Here is a 14,931-nt window from a genome sequence, read left to right as displayed (position 1 = left end):
GGATCCCTGTTGAGTTTTGGCAGAAGCTATGCTGCTTTCTCATCCCCGGTCACCGTCGATGTTCTTCTCAGGTTTTCCTTGACTTTAATGAATTCTGGTGCATGGTCTTCCTGCTTCTCCTGCTCTTTCTCCAGCTGTAAGAAAGAAGAGTCACCATTATCTATGCATACTAAAGAACAGAAGTGCATTAGCTACATTAAAATGATGGGCATCATTATTGCTGGATGTCCAGTTATTATTGCCCAAAGTTGAATGAGTGGGTAGTGCACCTGTCGGTGCTCTCATTTTCCAAACCATTATGCCAGACCCATGTTCACCCTTAGTCTCTTTTTCTGGCTCACTGAAACATTAATTATTTTTTTCCCTCCAGGGAGGAACATCTCCAGCAGAAAAGCAGGGGAGTGTTTCACTTCAGACCTGGCACGGAGGAAGGACAAGGAGGTTTGAATTCTTCCCAGCAAAGGAAGTCTGTGAGCCTGGGAAAAGCTGTCAGTGTTAGGTTATTGTCTAAGGGGGGTAAGTTGTTGTACTGCCTCACTTTTATATGCAGTCTTTAAGAATCTGTCCCTAAACCACCTTGTTTCGTATTCCTGGTTCTTCTCTGAGAGTGCTGGGCTTTGATTTTCAAGTGATCTTGGCTTGGCTGATGTTATCACAAGGGAGCTGTTGTGTCATTAATTAAATAAACTAGTTTCATCCATTTGCAGTGCAAATACTGGCAGGGAGGACAGGGAATGACTTTATTTTCAGTGGCAACAAGCCTGCTTGCTGCTTGCACTGGTTTGGGTAAGAGGGCAGGCGCAGAGCACCTGTGGCATGGCTGTGGTGTTGACAAGCCCCATGCTGAATCTTGCTCCTCCCAGGCATATTTTTGGCCAGGTTACATGCCAGGAACTGCTCCCAAAAGCAGCTTGGGTGTGATTGCAGCAGGGTTTGCACCTTCCAGCACTTCTGCAGCCTCTCACTCTGCACCCCAGGGTCCTGAGCACCCCTGTGGCGGGTGCTGCAACAGCCCCTATGGTATTTGGGGTGCTTTGAACAGGAAAGCACACCCCAAAGACACCATGTAGAACCTGGAGGAGACCCAGGGCCAGTGGTGCATGGTGGGGTCCTGGGCGAGGTGGTACAAATGAGGTGGATCCCACTGTGAGGATGAGGGTGCTGCAGCTGCATGGGACACCAGTGAAGGATGTACTGTGGCTCCCATTTTATGGTGGGGTAACAAAACTATACCTTGGGTTGAGCCTCAGCCCACCCATCTCCCCTGTGATCTGTGCCTTGCGCAGGGTGGTTAGGATAACCCAGGGATCACTTCTACCTGATCCAGTCTCTGATGCCTCTTCAATAGCTCTTTTTCAAAAGGAGACTGCAATTTCTTTGCCTCTTCCTCTTCCTTCTTCTGTCTGATGAGCTGGTTTCGCCGTCGGTGCTCGAGCACCCGCTGCAGCTCTGGCTTGCTCTCCATGCCCAAACCTCTGTGGATAAAAAGCAGACAAATCGGGGCCAGAGTGCCTACACCCTGGGGTGTAACCGCTGCCAGCCCGGCAACCCCCAAACTCTTTTCAGTCCTAAATGGAAACATGGGAGACCTGGTCTGTTAACCAGTCCTAGTCCACAAATCCATCCGCAAGGCTTTGAGGGTGTTAGTGGGAACACCTTACTGCTGGGACACTGCCTTGGGCTGCCTGCCTTGGGTGGGCACAGCGTTTGCTGTCCATGTGTGGGGCTTGTGATGCTGGAAGTTTTGCTAATCCCATTAGATTGAGGTGTTACAGTTCTCTGGGTCGGTGTGGAAATGGGACCTTCCGCTGGCTCCTGCTGTTACTAGTTTTAATTATGTCAGTGACAGATTCAGCTGCGTCGAGGGCGTTTTAAATAATGACGATTTTTTTTCCACCAGCAGGGGTAGTCATTGATCTGCAATAATTGTCCTGGCAGTTCCTTTCCTCCCCGTTGCATCCCAGCTTTGCTTCAGAGCTGAGGGCTAGGGATCTCCCTGTTGACATGGAGAGTTTGGGTCAAGAGGCTAAAACGAAATGTCCTTTTCTTCTGGAAGCCAGAGCGTTTGCTGATGGCACAGGCACCTGGCTCCCCTTCAGCCACCCGAAGCATCTCAAAATGAAGCGGGGCTGCTCCAAGCCCTGGTCTGTGAGGGGTGGGATCACGGGAAAGGAGACATGGCAAGGACATGCAGGCAAGGCATAAATACATGGTAAAGAGATGACAGAAGTTCTCCAAACAAATTTCAGAAACCTTTGAATATTGCCATGCCTGAATTCAGACACTAAGATTTACCTGCTGGAGCTGACTCCGGCCACCTTCCCACCAACTTCTGCTCCCTGGAAGGATGGGAGTAGTTATGGATGTGTGGGGCTATGGGTGAATGTGGAACAAGTCCAAATGTGCTCCTCTGTGGTTGTGGGACTGTTTCTGCCCTTCCAAGATAGTGGTTTGACCAACTCGTCTTCTCTGTGCCGAAAGGAATCTGCCTTCATAAAATCCATCAGCTTCCTGGCTTAAATCACTAAAAGCAGTGACTCTCTGCCCTGCTGAGCCCTAGCCAGAACGAGGCAAAACCTGAAGCTGCTGGGAAGTTGAACATTTGCTGAATTCAGGGGAGACTTTATTGCAACTGCACAAAGTTTCATGTCCCTGAAGAACAGATTATTAAGAAGTGGTCAAGGCCACATTCACGCAGGCTATCTTCTGCAATAGCAGCTGAAATGTAAGTAATCTTGTTAAGAAAATACAGGACTAGAGGTAGTTGACTGAAGTTCTATTTTTGAGGAGAAGGAGTTGAAGACCTTGTAGCTGTCACACACAGGGAAGGAGTGGGGCCTGACCACTTTCATGGGCTGGCTTTAACACTCATTTAAATCAATGGGCTGAGAGTATTTACAAGTTCCATTGTAAAACGTGGAGTGTTTGTGGTGTGTCTGTGGGTGAAGGTCTGTTTTGAGGTGCGGTGGGGACCTCCCCGTATCTGTGCTAAGGGCTTGCCCAGGGCACAGCAGCTCAGGGTGTGCTATTAATGCAAAGCTCCTCCTCACCACTGTGAGGGTTCTGTTGACCAAAGGCTGGTTGTTTTCTGCTAAGGTCATTTGAAAGCAGAGACATCAAACTCTGTGGACTATGGAGCTTTCTTGACAAGGTGGCAGGTGCTGAGGTGGTATCTCACAAAGTGAGAAACTGAACTGGCAGGCAGGAGAGGGAAACGCTCTCCAGATGCAGCAAACCTCTGCGCTGTCACAACATGGTTGGGGACCAGTGTTTGCATCCTTCCAGTGCCACGTTTAACAATGCTTCCTATTGTAATTTTTTTGCTTTATGATAGGACAAAGTTCATGGCAACATCAGTGAAGGTAGTCCTAGGGTTGGCTCCAGAGCTTTCATGATGGTTTTTCAAGGCAGGAAGAACTTGGATGCTGCAGAAATGCTTTTCCCAAGGCTTGGGAGAAGGCAAACCTGCCTTGGCTTGCTGGAGACGGAGCTTGCAATGTTGCCTGTGGATTTGTTACTACTCTGATTTAATCAGCCTGTGTTGTTAGTACCCAGAGGTGTTGACTAAGATAAGGGTTTTGTTGCACAAGCTGCTGATTAGAGTTTCTTCTCCCTGCTGCTTAAGGGGAGAACCCAACAGCAATGCAGAAACAGGAGCAAGTCCTAGATCCTTCTCTCTCTCCTTCTTCCCTCTCTCCCTCTATAGTAACCTGTTGCAGGAGGCAAAACTGGTGGATTCGAGAGTGACAAGAACCCAGCAATGATGGATTATTGTTTGCAGTAGGGTTTGTTTCACATATTTGCTGAAAAATATTTGGGAGGCCAGAGCCAAAGCAGGTTTAAACTGATGCCTGAGACATACAAGACTATAAGGAGAAGGATCAGGAGATGCAGGATAGCTGCAGTGGAGCTGCCTCCTGCCAGTATCTGATGGCACATGTGGATGTAACATGGTGACAGGCACAGAACTAGAATACAAAGTGATGATGTACTTTTTGTTTGCCAGTTTGAAGTTTAGTTCAGTTTGATACTGCGGGGTCTGTACCCCATCTGCCACTGTTCGTCTCTACTACCTCCATTGCAGGGATTTCTTGATTCTTTGTTCCATCATGGTTAGACTGGAATAATGTTCTGTGAGATCAAAGCCAATGCTGGTGGGTGAGCCTTTAAACTGAGCAGTAACATTAGGCAGGATATGGTCACTCTCAAGCCAGAGAGTTTTAAAAATATCTGGCTGTTATAGTTGCCTCTGCCTTGATGCCAGATAACGGCCTGGGTATGGTCCCTGTAATTCTTCTGATTCTGGGAAAATCAAATCAAACCCAAGCCCAGCCAGTGCCAGTATTGATTAATGGACCCTGCTGGCAGGCTTGACTGTTTGCCAAATATGTGTCTGATTCTCATGATGACTGTAGTCCTTTTGAACAGAGGCTGTGCTCCTTTTAATTAGATGGCCAAAGTGCTATCATGTCAGAATATTTCAGGGTGTTCAGAAAATGTCAATATAAAGCCAGCAGATTTCTTGCTGTGCTAAAAAGCCTCTGAACTGAATAGGCTTTTATTGCACTGATGTTCAGACAGTTGCTGCAAAGGAATGATGTGGTTGTAGGTTCTCAGTCACTGGTGTCATTTTCCTGATGTTGTATCTGTACCCCCAAAGACTTAAGTTGGGGTGATGGGGTAGGAAGACAGAAATGTGAATTCTAGCTTGCCTTTACCCATTTGATTTTTAGGGAGACAGGGATTAGCCATGTCCTTGTACAGACTATCTCACCCTGGTGCTCTCCCAGCTTTCAATGGCTCCCCCCAGCCTACACCTCTTACTGCCTCTGGGTTGACCTTAAAGCACACAGGGATGCTGTACATGGCTGGGGACTTGGCAAATCAGTGTTGGAGGCAGAAGAACCAGGACCAGGGAGAAAACATGCGTGGGACACTGAGAAAGGGGCTGTAGGGATGCCTCGCATCTTCTGGCGCTTGTGGCTCGAGGTGGGTGGAAATAGCAAGCAGCTCTGAAAAGTGCTAGCCAATGCTTCAGGATGGCAGAGCAGGGGGCTTTTCCTTCTGCTTTCGTTTTAAAAGAAACTGTCACATCAGAGAAAAAAGGAAAGAGCTACAGTGAGTTTTATGCTGTGTTCATTTGCAAGTGAAGGGATTTATCGTGCCCTTCCAACTCGCAGGCTGTTGCTGGTACTTGTGCCTTGGCTGCTGAGCTCCAATGGCTCAGCACCTCTCGGACCACTCCAGTGGCAGGCTGTGACCTCCTCTTACCTTTTGTGGTTCATCAGCAGCTCTCTGTGCAGCTCTTGATGGCTCTTCGAGGCTTTTACAGGATTTAGGAGCTTTTTAGGTTTGATGAGGTCTGGGTTTCCATCTATGTAGTCTGGGTGAGTCAGGATATTCCCACTGTCTGGTCGGTCCCGCTGTATGTCAGTGTACATCGATGCTGGAAGAAAAGAGAGGTGTTTGTATGAGAAGACTGACCCTGCTGTGGTGTGGGAACTTGCTGGAGCTCTCCTCCCTGGGCAAGGCAGAGAAGAGATGGTGCCTGCCCTGGCTGCTCGACACCCATGTCGGTGTCTGCATACACGTGCCTGCATGTGCTGGTGCGAGTTTTTTAGAGGTTTTAAAAAATATTCCCTTTGCGTTGTTGATGAGACACATATTAATTAGATCATTTAAATTACTTGCCAGCCGCTCGCTTCAGTGGCTGCAGCATTTAGTGCCAAGGATTAATTAAGGCAAGATAGGTCTAACTAAAACTGGAAACAGCCATGGGTGTAGACTGTGCTGAGCTGCTGCTTTGGTCGTCCTGGCTGAGGCCATTGGTCCCTTAGCCCAAGGGGATGCTGTGGGATTTGAGCGGCTTCCAAAACACGGCCCTGAGGAAGTGCTGCTGTATCTGAAATCTCTTGTCAAGGAAAGGTTTTGCTGATATCCTGCTGGCTTAATAATCAGGATCGAGCCCAATGCCAAGAAAAGCAAAATTTGCCCATGCAGTATGTGATCGTGCTGTAATAATTTGTATGTATGTTCTGGATGTAAGAACAAGAGCCCACTGTTTTGGAAGCGATGGCAGCTTGGATTTCAGGCAAACCACAGCGCATGTTCACTGTTGGTATTTTCCAATTGCTCTACACTTCTCCTCCACAAAAAACCCTATACAAAGTGAGTGCAAAGCACAAGTTTTAAGACAAACTGCATGAGGTGGGCTGTGTCTTTAAATGTGGAGCACAGTGGGGCTGCCTACAATTATTCAGTGTACGGTCTAATCAGGGGCTCAGAAAGAGCAATTTATTCCTGACTATTCACTTGAACAATTTGGAAGTTTACCAGTAAGAACAGAAAGTTCCAGGAAAAGGATGTAGGCAGCTCTATGTCTGTAAGTGTCTCTATTACAGTATTTGGGGGGCCTAGTGTGAAGTTATATGGGTTGGTGGAGCAGCAAGTAAAACAGTTGTTCAGTAATGTTGCCTCTCTCTCTTATTGCAATCTCATGTGTAAAAGCAATAAAACCCTTTCAAAAGAGAAATCAATAAAAAAAGGCTAGAGAAAGCGGGCTAGGTCATTCTTTCATAGTCAGTAAGTACTTATCAAATGTGAAGTGGATTGCAATCAAACAGAATTGTGTAAGGAATAATACCGCTGAAGAAATGATTCAATATCAAACAACTTCTCATTGAATGTTAATGTGGCCAGTGCCCTACTGCTTTGGGAACAAAGAAAAACAAATCAGAGCCCATTACATGAGTGTAATTGGGGTGAATAGTTCAGTACATATTTAAAGGGCACTTGGAAGCTGGAACCAGTGATTTCTTGTATCAAATTATTTTCCTCTAGGATCATACATCACTGCTGGCAGAAAGGAAGGTGGCGTGGTTTGATGTTTGACAGCAAGTGCCAAGCTGAGTCAAACCCCTGCGGGGCTGGACTCCACAGGCTGAAACTGGGGGCTCAATGTTGCCTTCCAGAGAGATGCAGGGACTGAAGAACAGCCAAGGGTTAAGGCAAACATGTCAGGTTTTCACTGGGGTAAAATTGCCTTTTTTTTTTTTTTCTTCTTCTACTTCTTCCCTTTTTTGGTCTTTTTTTTTTCACAGGAGAAGAAGCAGAGAGAAGACAAGGAAGGAAGGTACAAAAGCAAAGGTTTATTTTGGCATGAATGAAATGGATGAGCTCCCATTTCAAATGGCAAAGCAATGTCTTCATCCTTCAAAAAAAGTCTCTCCATGAGTAACTTAAATAAAATGTCAGGTGTTTTTAATGGAAACAGTGTTTTTGGACAGCTATACTAATGGACTAGCCTCAGTGTCACTGTGTCATCCTCTCGCCCTTTTCCCACAGTTCCTGTGCCATCATTTAGACCAGAGCTGCCTCCAGTGACAGAGATGCCTGCACTTGCTTGTGTGCTGGGTACCAAATCCTGCCGCATGGCAGGAGAAGGGCTGGGGCGTATTGATCTTGGATTTGTCCATCTTAAATCCAGCTGTTGTGCTCTACTAGGGGATAATGCAGCGAGCAGCAAGCATGGAAGGATTATGCAGCCAACCAAATCTGAATGACCAACCTGGATTCTGTAAATGGCTGTAACTCTAGTGACTTTGGTGTTCTTTTTCTATACCAAGTAGCTCTCAGGCCCTGCCACTAACCTGTACTAGCTCTTGGGGCACCGGTGCAGCACTGTTACTTATAAAGTACTGCTTTCCCCCTGCCGCCGTGATATATGGGTTTCCTTTTGCAACTCAGGAGTGGAAGTCCCTTCCTCCCCACCACCAAGACACAGATCCCAGGAGATTTGCTTGGGGCAGGCTGTCCCCACATCCACAGAGGGCTAATGCCCAGCAGCACACAACACTATTGGATGGTGTCATCCAGCCCTTCAGTTTGGTTTTGTGGTGTTTCCACCCGCCAGACACCCAGGATGATCAGGGAAGGTCCCCCCACCTCCTGCCTTGGGGGATCCTCTGCTTATGCAGCATTTTGGGGGAGCACCGTGGAGAGCCTGGAGGTTTTGAATTGGCTAATGTGGTTATTTTCAGACTGCAGCCATCTAATGTTGCATGGCTGAGGCTTGCGGCTGCTTTGCAATTTATCAACCTATTTAGTGAAGGCAAAAGGGGAACTTTTCCCCAAAACTAGTAGAAATGAAGAAAATACTGGGAGGGAAGGAAGGAGTGGGAGGAATTGAAACCTACTGGAAGCATTTCTGCCCAGAGGGCTGTTAACTCGGCCTGCAAAAGTCCTCACAATGAGTGCAATTTGCCTGAACAATACTTTGAGGGCCAGGATACAGCAGGTATCTCTGAGCTTGGTTTTCACTGTGCTAGATGTGCCTAGGGTTGTGCAGACACCAGCCTCAAGGATTTGGCTTCCAGTGGGCTGCCCCGGGGACAAAGTCAAAGCCCTGACCTTGTCCCTGACCAGGACTAGAAGGAGCCTTGAACCTCACTACAAGAATAGCACTTTAAACCTTCAGAGGACCTTAATCTGGAACAATTCAAGGAATGTCTTCATTTGCATTGAGCAGAACAAGAAAAATGAGAATATAAAAATATTGGTGCGCCTGAAACACAGCTTGGGGTTATGCTGGGAGTAAGGATGGGGCATCCTTTCTCTTGCAGGTTGGCAGATAGGGACCCAGTGCAAAATGTTTCTTGTGGAGTAGATCTATCATCTTCAAGACTTGATGTAATTCATGTCTGTGTAAGGGGAGACAGACTGATATCAGGCTGCTTTTTGTCATTATTTATAATGTTGGAGGTATAAATCAAGCCAGGTCTCTGCAGTGGATTTACAGCAGGATGTCTGTTTTTGCATGATTCAGCTGTAGATCAATGAACAAGGCTCTGCTCTGGCACCTCCTTGGCCACCATCATAAATTAGCAAAAGGTGTTAGACATTTTTATATTGTTCTTGGCAAGATATAAGCAAAAAAAATATACGTGCATTTTAATACCCTCTGCTGTACTCAGAAAGACAGCGTGACCTTTTAAATAGATCTGCTTTGGAGTGTTGCTTATAAAAAGTAGCTGTGTTGCTTTGACATACTCAGTCTTTTGCTTGTTTTTAAATATTTTTCCTTTCCTCATTTCTAGAAGCCTGAGGCTTTCTAGGAAAGGTACGTTTCCAAGTGACTTTTCTGTAAGTAAAAAGCCAGGCTGCCTGGAGGAGGAGGCCAAGGCCACTGGCAGGTACTTGGACTTCACACGTGGCATTATCTCCTCTCCCAACCGTAGCTGTGAAAAGAGCTCACAGTCTTGACTAGTTTTCTAGGAGACCCCACAGGGAATATTCAGCATCTTTGAGATGGCCCAGAGACCAACCACCCTCCTGCCCCAGGGTGTGGGACTAGCTGGAGGAAAAAAAATGACATTTTAGTATCTTGGTCTGTTCTGACCTCAAGCAAAGCCCGAATTCCTGCTCAGACTGCCTGGAATGCTTATAAATCCCCCAATTCCTGGGAGACTTGTGATAAAATCATCAGTCTGCAATCCTGGACCAAATTGTTTCCACTTCTGATTATGGTCAGCCCCAATCTTTTGGGGAACAGGATATCAGGCAGTTTTGGTGTAACATTAAATGCCTTTGAAAACCTGAATGTTGCAGATAATAAATTAAATATACCCTACTAGGACCGTAAAACATGGTGTGCTCCCTGAGGTGCTGAGCGGCTTTTGTGCAGCCCAGGGCAAGGAGAAAGGTTTTAGCCTGCTCCTGGAGAGGAGGAGGAGAAGGAGGAGGAGGAGGACTGGTTCATGCCCAGGGACAGGCATCAGACACGGGTGCTTGGCTGTGGCGGGAGCTAAGCTATGCTTCCCTTTGCTGCTGCTGCTTTTTGTTTTTCCCTCACTCATAGGAGATGCCCTTCATAAAGCATTTATTTAGGATTAAGTGAGTTGTCTTTCCGTGGTGGGTTGCCCTGCGAGCCCCTCTCTGTCGGGACTGTGTGCCATGTGCTGCTCCCTGCACTGCTGCTGGCAACCTGCATCACTGTCCTGTCGGGATGGAAATAATCCCCCAGGAATGTTAAGGGGATTAACGGACCTGGAAAGGGCAGGTAACCCGAGGGGTGCAGCTCTGCTTACAGCTGCCTGCATGGCTCCAGCCGTTCTTCACAAGGGGAAAACCAAAATAGATTGAAAAGAAAATTAATCCATAGCCGTTGGATTTAGAAAGCTGTAGGGTGGAGGTCTGGGCTTCTAGCCAGCACCTCTCGGCTTGCGACTGTATAGGAAAATGGAGGGTGCAGCAGCACACCAGCTGCTTTTTGCAGGTTTTCATGTGAAATGCCTTTTCCCCCTTGCCTTGTTTTGCCAAGCTCTCCTCGACGTCCTGCCCTCTGCGACCCACTCGTCCTTCCCTTACACATCCCTCAGCCCTTTTCCACTCCATCTGCAAACCGAGTTTCTCTTCCTTCAGTGCCGTAGGCAGCCCCGCTCTGCAGCGTGCCCTGCCCCATGTGATGCTGCCCACTTGGTTCTCAGCATCCTTAACTCACAAAGCTGGCAATGCTGTCTTCTGCAGCACAGGTCAGTGTTTAGCTTCAGCTGAAATCTATAAAGCAAACATAGCTTACAGTCTTCTATTTCTGCTCTCTATGTCATTTGAGAACTGATTTTCCAACTGGAGCATCATCTCAGGAGAGGTTTGTCAATAGGGACAGATGACGACCAAACTGCTCTTGTTAAAAATATTGTATGGGCATCTCTTTCTGGGCAGAGAACGGGCCTCTCTGAAATGCCATCCATGTAAATACAGGCAGAAGGCATTATTCTGGGAATGGCATCCAAGCTCAGAGGATATTGCTATTTGTAATTCTGTGAAACCCTGTATTTGGTAGAAGGGATGAGACTGAGCAAAACCCCAGGACACCCAGGGTCAGAGCCCTGGATCTGGGTTTGTAAAACCACTGACCTAAGGGACTGTTTCCTGGCCAGAAAAGATCACTTAAAACTGTGGCTACAGAGAAGAACCTCTGGTTTTCTGAATACCTGGGATTTACTCATGAATGTGTCTTTTTTAAAGAACTGACAGATTAACGAAGGGCTGCTGAAAGAAGCTGGTCATACACATCCTGCAAGTAAGGCGACTGCAAAACCAACACACTCAATATTGGTCAGCAGAGCTAGTTTAAAACTATTTACACAAGTAACCTGAGCCTGGGAAATAACATGAGTTTCTGACAGATATAACACCAATCATGGGGGGAACCTTCCCTTTCCTGGGCTACGGCCCCCGATGGCATTCACTCCCTGGCGAGCCCTCCTTTCCCCAGGATGAGGGTACCATCCCTCACACCTCTGCTCCTCGGGAAGGCTGAGAGGAGCAAGCCTGTTCTCCCACCCTGCAAGGGTCTGCATGTGCAGGTGGAGGTACATGGGATCTTTAAACTAGCCTCAGTTCCTTTTAAGCACTGCTACATGCACGCTTCTACGTGTTAACCAGAAGTTAACAGTTTTTTGGTTTAGAGCATGAACTTTCAGTCAATGCATTTCCACTGTCTGAAGTGGAGTTGGAGTTTGGCCCTACAGCTTTTCCCATGAGAGTGTAATGGCAGAAGAGGTCATGCTGGATGTGAAGTCCTACAAAGAATTAGGCTGAAAGCTTGTCTTTTGTTTTGGATTCTTGAATTTATGGCATTTGCTAATTTGCATGATTTTCCTAATGTTAATTAATTGTATTTTAGAAACACAGAATAGCTGGGGTTGGCATCATGGGGCAGGGAAACAATTGTGTGCTGGTCTCCATGAGCCCCAAAGCTTTGTGCAGTGAGAGCAGCTTTTGGGTGTGCAACTGCGTTGTGGAGAATCTGCTGCCAGGAGGACAAGTGGTTTGACCTCAAAGCCAGGCACTTGTTTTTGGAAGCCGCTTTCTGCATGGTCAGTAGGTTCAGGGCAGAGCGAGGCACCCAGGTGCCAGCTTTAGTGGGTCAGGTGCTGAGCCCGGAACAAAATACCTGTCATTCCTTCACATTAGCTTAATGGCTGCTGTGGCTTACTGCCCTGGTGATGTTAATAATGACAATGATGATGATAATAATCAGGCAAGCCCAAAGATTGGCAGATATTCGTTGTTACCCTTCCTGGGTGAGATGGTACCAGCTCCCATCCTCACTGTGATTTTTCCTCTCCTCTGGTTCCTGCCTTGCCGGCAGCTCGGGAACATCTCATATTGATGGACCTGGCACGCTCCCCCATGCCTGTCACCAGGTGACCGTATCACTGATAAATGATACACGTGCTCCAGAAAGGAGGCAAAGAGCCTTTGTCTGCTTTTAATCTATAGTTTTAAATAATTAAGCAAGGCTAATTCTGGTATTTATAATGCAGTACGGTGAATGTAACTCGATGTGGCTGCCGTGGGAAGCAGTTCCCAGCTATCGGGTGGCTGCCTCGGGACAGCAGGCATGCGTGCCCTGGGTCCCCTCACCTTCCCTCAGCCCTGACGTTCAGGAATAAACCCTGTGATGTTGGGGGGTCGGAAAGGGAAAGAAAACCCTAACGGAAATGTGAAATAGGGCAGGGGGACACAGCCCTGCAGCTCCTGGCACCGCTGCCACATGTCACCATTCTTCCTGCCTCTGCCTCTCTGCTGAGCGTATGTGGGGATGGGGCTGCCCACTAGTACAGCCCTTGCTGCTCACCAGCACAGCCTGAGCTCCCCACCAGTACAACCAGTTCTACCCATCAGTACAGCCGGTGTTCTCCCACCAGTATAGTCAGTCTCCCCAGTCCAGCCAGTGCCCCCAGTTCTGCCCACCCTTGCCAAACACCGTGCCAGCACTGCAGGGCTGGGGTCCCCCATTTACACCAGCATTGCACCCGCTGTGAGCACAGAGCAGGTGCTGGCTCAGTCCGTGCTGCTCACGCACCACCAGTTGCAATCGCCCCAAATGTCAGGGCCCCTGGATATCACCGTGGTCACCCACTGAGCTTTGCACTCATGCACATGTATTTGGAAGAGAGAAATCCCAGCAGGTTTGGGGCTAGCTGAGCTGTCTGTCGTGTAGAAGTTACCAGTACGCTGTTTTGTGCTGGCTACTGCTGGAAATGCTTGTACAGTCAGGCAGCAGCAAGCTCCCCCCTGACTGCAGGCAGACAGGCTTCGTTGTGCTGGTTAATCATCTCATTTAATTACCTTGGACTGTGATAAGCAAAGATAACAAGGCTGGGATCCCACTCTGTTAGCAATCACCAAGGGATGTCAGCCCCGTACCTTTTGCAAGCGGCATGCGGAGCGGCTTGTTTAGTTTTGTTAAGCAGTGACAGATGCTTAGCAGTCTTCCTCGATAATCACAAACTTACTTTTAATATCTCATCAAATATTTGCTCTGTGCATTTGCCTGCCTTTGATAGAGATGCACATCAATCATTAATGAGTGTTTTAAGGTAGCTCAAAGGTATTTTGTTGAATACAGAGAAAATCCTCCCACGCTGACTTGCAGGGGATCAAGTGCCCCCTGTCCAGCCCAATGCCTTGCCGAGAAGGTTTGAATCACAGCATGGGTTTGCTAAAGGAATTTCTTGCGGATATGGGTCCGTTTTGAAAGGCAGAAGCAGAAGGGCAGCTTCTCAACCAGCTGCTGAAGTATAAAAGTAACATGACATCTCAAATAAAAATTAAAACAGGGTCCAAAGTCACCTGTGCATAAACATGTATGCAGTGCAGACTAATCCCACGGGGGCTCAGCGGCCCATCCCCGCAGAGGGGAGATGGCAGAGAAGCAGGGACCCCCTGGGGTGGCTCGGGGGGCCCTGGGCTTACCTGATTTCCGCAGCGTGGCCCTGGGGAGCCCGGGGGGCAGGTGCTGCCCCGCGCCCCACGACACGGGGCCGCAGGGGCTGAGGCTGCCGCTTCTGCCTGGCTGCGCTCGCGCCTGCATGACTTTTGGCCGGGTCCGACGAAGCTGTCTGGCTCCTGCCAGGTCTCTCCGGTGGGAGCGTCACGTGGAGGCGGCTGCTGCACCGTCGCTCCCTCCCCGCCGCTCTCACTGCCCCATGGGGACCCCACGGAGGGCTGGAGCTCAGCCGGCAGAAGCCGGCGGCCTTGCCCGCTCCTCAGTGCTGGTCCCAAAGGTCTCTCTGCCACCCTGAAAACTTGCTCCCTTTGCTCTTCGCTGCTGGATGATGTTTTCCCAGGGTGGATGAATGAGCTAATCGTTTTTTCCCCCCAAAGCAAACAGCTCTGAGTGTGCCCGGGCGCCCAAGCAGCCTGCTCAGCACGGCCGACGTTGCCGGCAGAGAGGTCACGTCCCTGCTCCACGGAGGACGATTTCTCCTAAGCATGCCTTAACCACGCTCCTGGAGAAATCAGATCGCCCCAGAGGAAGCCGCACGCCCACTCTCTTTAGCAACCACTGCAACAGCCAAGCCCGGCACCAGGGCAACCGCTCAAGTTATCGTGATTATTCCCCGGCGTGTTGCAACACCCTGTCATCTACTAACTGCTGCACGGTCTGGGGGGAGCAGCAGCTGCACCCCGTGGGTAAGGGCTGCGGGAGGGAGAAGCAGCCCCTGCACGGGTGCCACGGGCATCCTGGTGGTACCAGGGCTGTGCGATGCCACTGCATTGCTGCCTCAGGCTCCCACTGCCCCAGGTCTCATCCTGCTGAGATGCAGTCCCTGCCTGGATCGGGCCCCTCGTCCCCCATCCTCGCTGTGGCTGGAGGTACCATGTTGGCTGTCCCTGAATTGCTATGGCCTGAGAAACCAGAGGCTGCAAAGCTGGGGGAGGAGGAGTTAAACCACCCCAGCAGCTCATTTTGGCTCTTTAGATGGGTGCTGTGGTCCAGCTCTGCCCAGGTTGCCTGTGCCAGCCTGCAGGTGCCCAGTGTTTTGGTCCCAGGAGGTGGGCAGGGATGGGGAAAAAACATTTCCACCCAGAGGAAGGGGATAAGGGAAGCCGGGTGGGACCGACATGGTGCCCAGCCAC

At 49.0% G+C, this 14,931-nt stretch overlaps 1 protein-coding gene across 1 annotated transcript; it reads right to left on the bottom strand.

Moving 5' to 3' along the window:
• FAM107A (family with sequence similarity 107, member A) lies at positions 1-13,822 on the bottom strand. The gene is made up of 4 exons (XM_010571041.1): positions 13,765-13,822; positions 5,272-5,446; positions 1,319-1,475; positions 1-134 (listed from the first exon to the last, which is right to left on the bottom strand). The coding sequence occupies exons 2-4, from the start codon at positions 5,439-5,441 to the stop codon at positions 27-29; spliced, it is 435 nt and encodes a 144-aa protein (XP_010569343.1). The 5' UTR covers positions 5,442-5,446; positions 13,765-13,822; the 3' UTR covers positions 1-26.
• Positions 13,823-14,931: the final 1,109 nt, after the last annotated feature.

This window comes from Haliaeetus leucocephalus, unplaced genomic scaffold (genome assembly GCF_000737465.1).
Source record: "Haliaeetus leucocephalus isolate CR32 unplaced genomic scaffold, Haliaeetus_leucocephalus-4.0 Scaffold2, whole genome shotgun sequence".
Taxonomy (NCBI): Eukaryota; Metazoa; Chordata; class Aves; order Accipitriformes; family Accipitridae; genus Haliaeetus; species Haliaeetus leucocephalus.
This window is presented reverse-complemented; position numbering and strand designations above follow the sequence as displayed.

Bases quoted from the DNA above. Each gene is read 5' to 3' on its own strand.
- FAM107A (XM_010571041.1), bottom strand. From the start codon at position 5,441: ATGTACACTGACATACAGCGGGACCGACCAGACAGTGGGAATATCCTG. The intron at 1,476-5,271 runs GTAAGAGGAGGT...TTTTATCCACAG, and splicing joins CTGCTGATGAACCACAAAAG to AGGTTTGGGCATGGAGAGCA. The intron at 135-1,318 runs GTAGAAGTGATC...TCTTTCTTACAG, and splicing joins GGCATCAGAGACTGGATCAG to CTGGAGAAAGAGCAGGAGAA.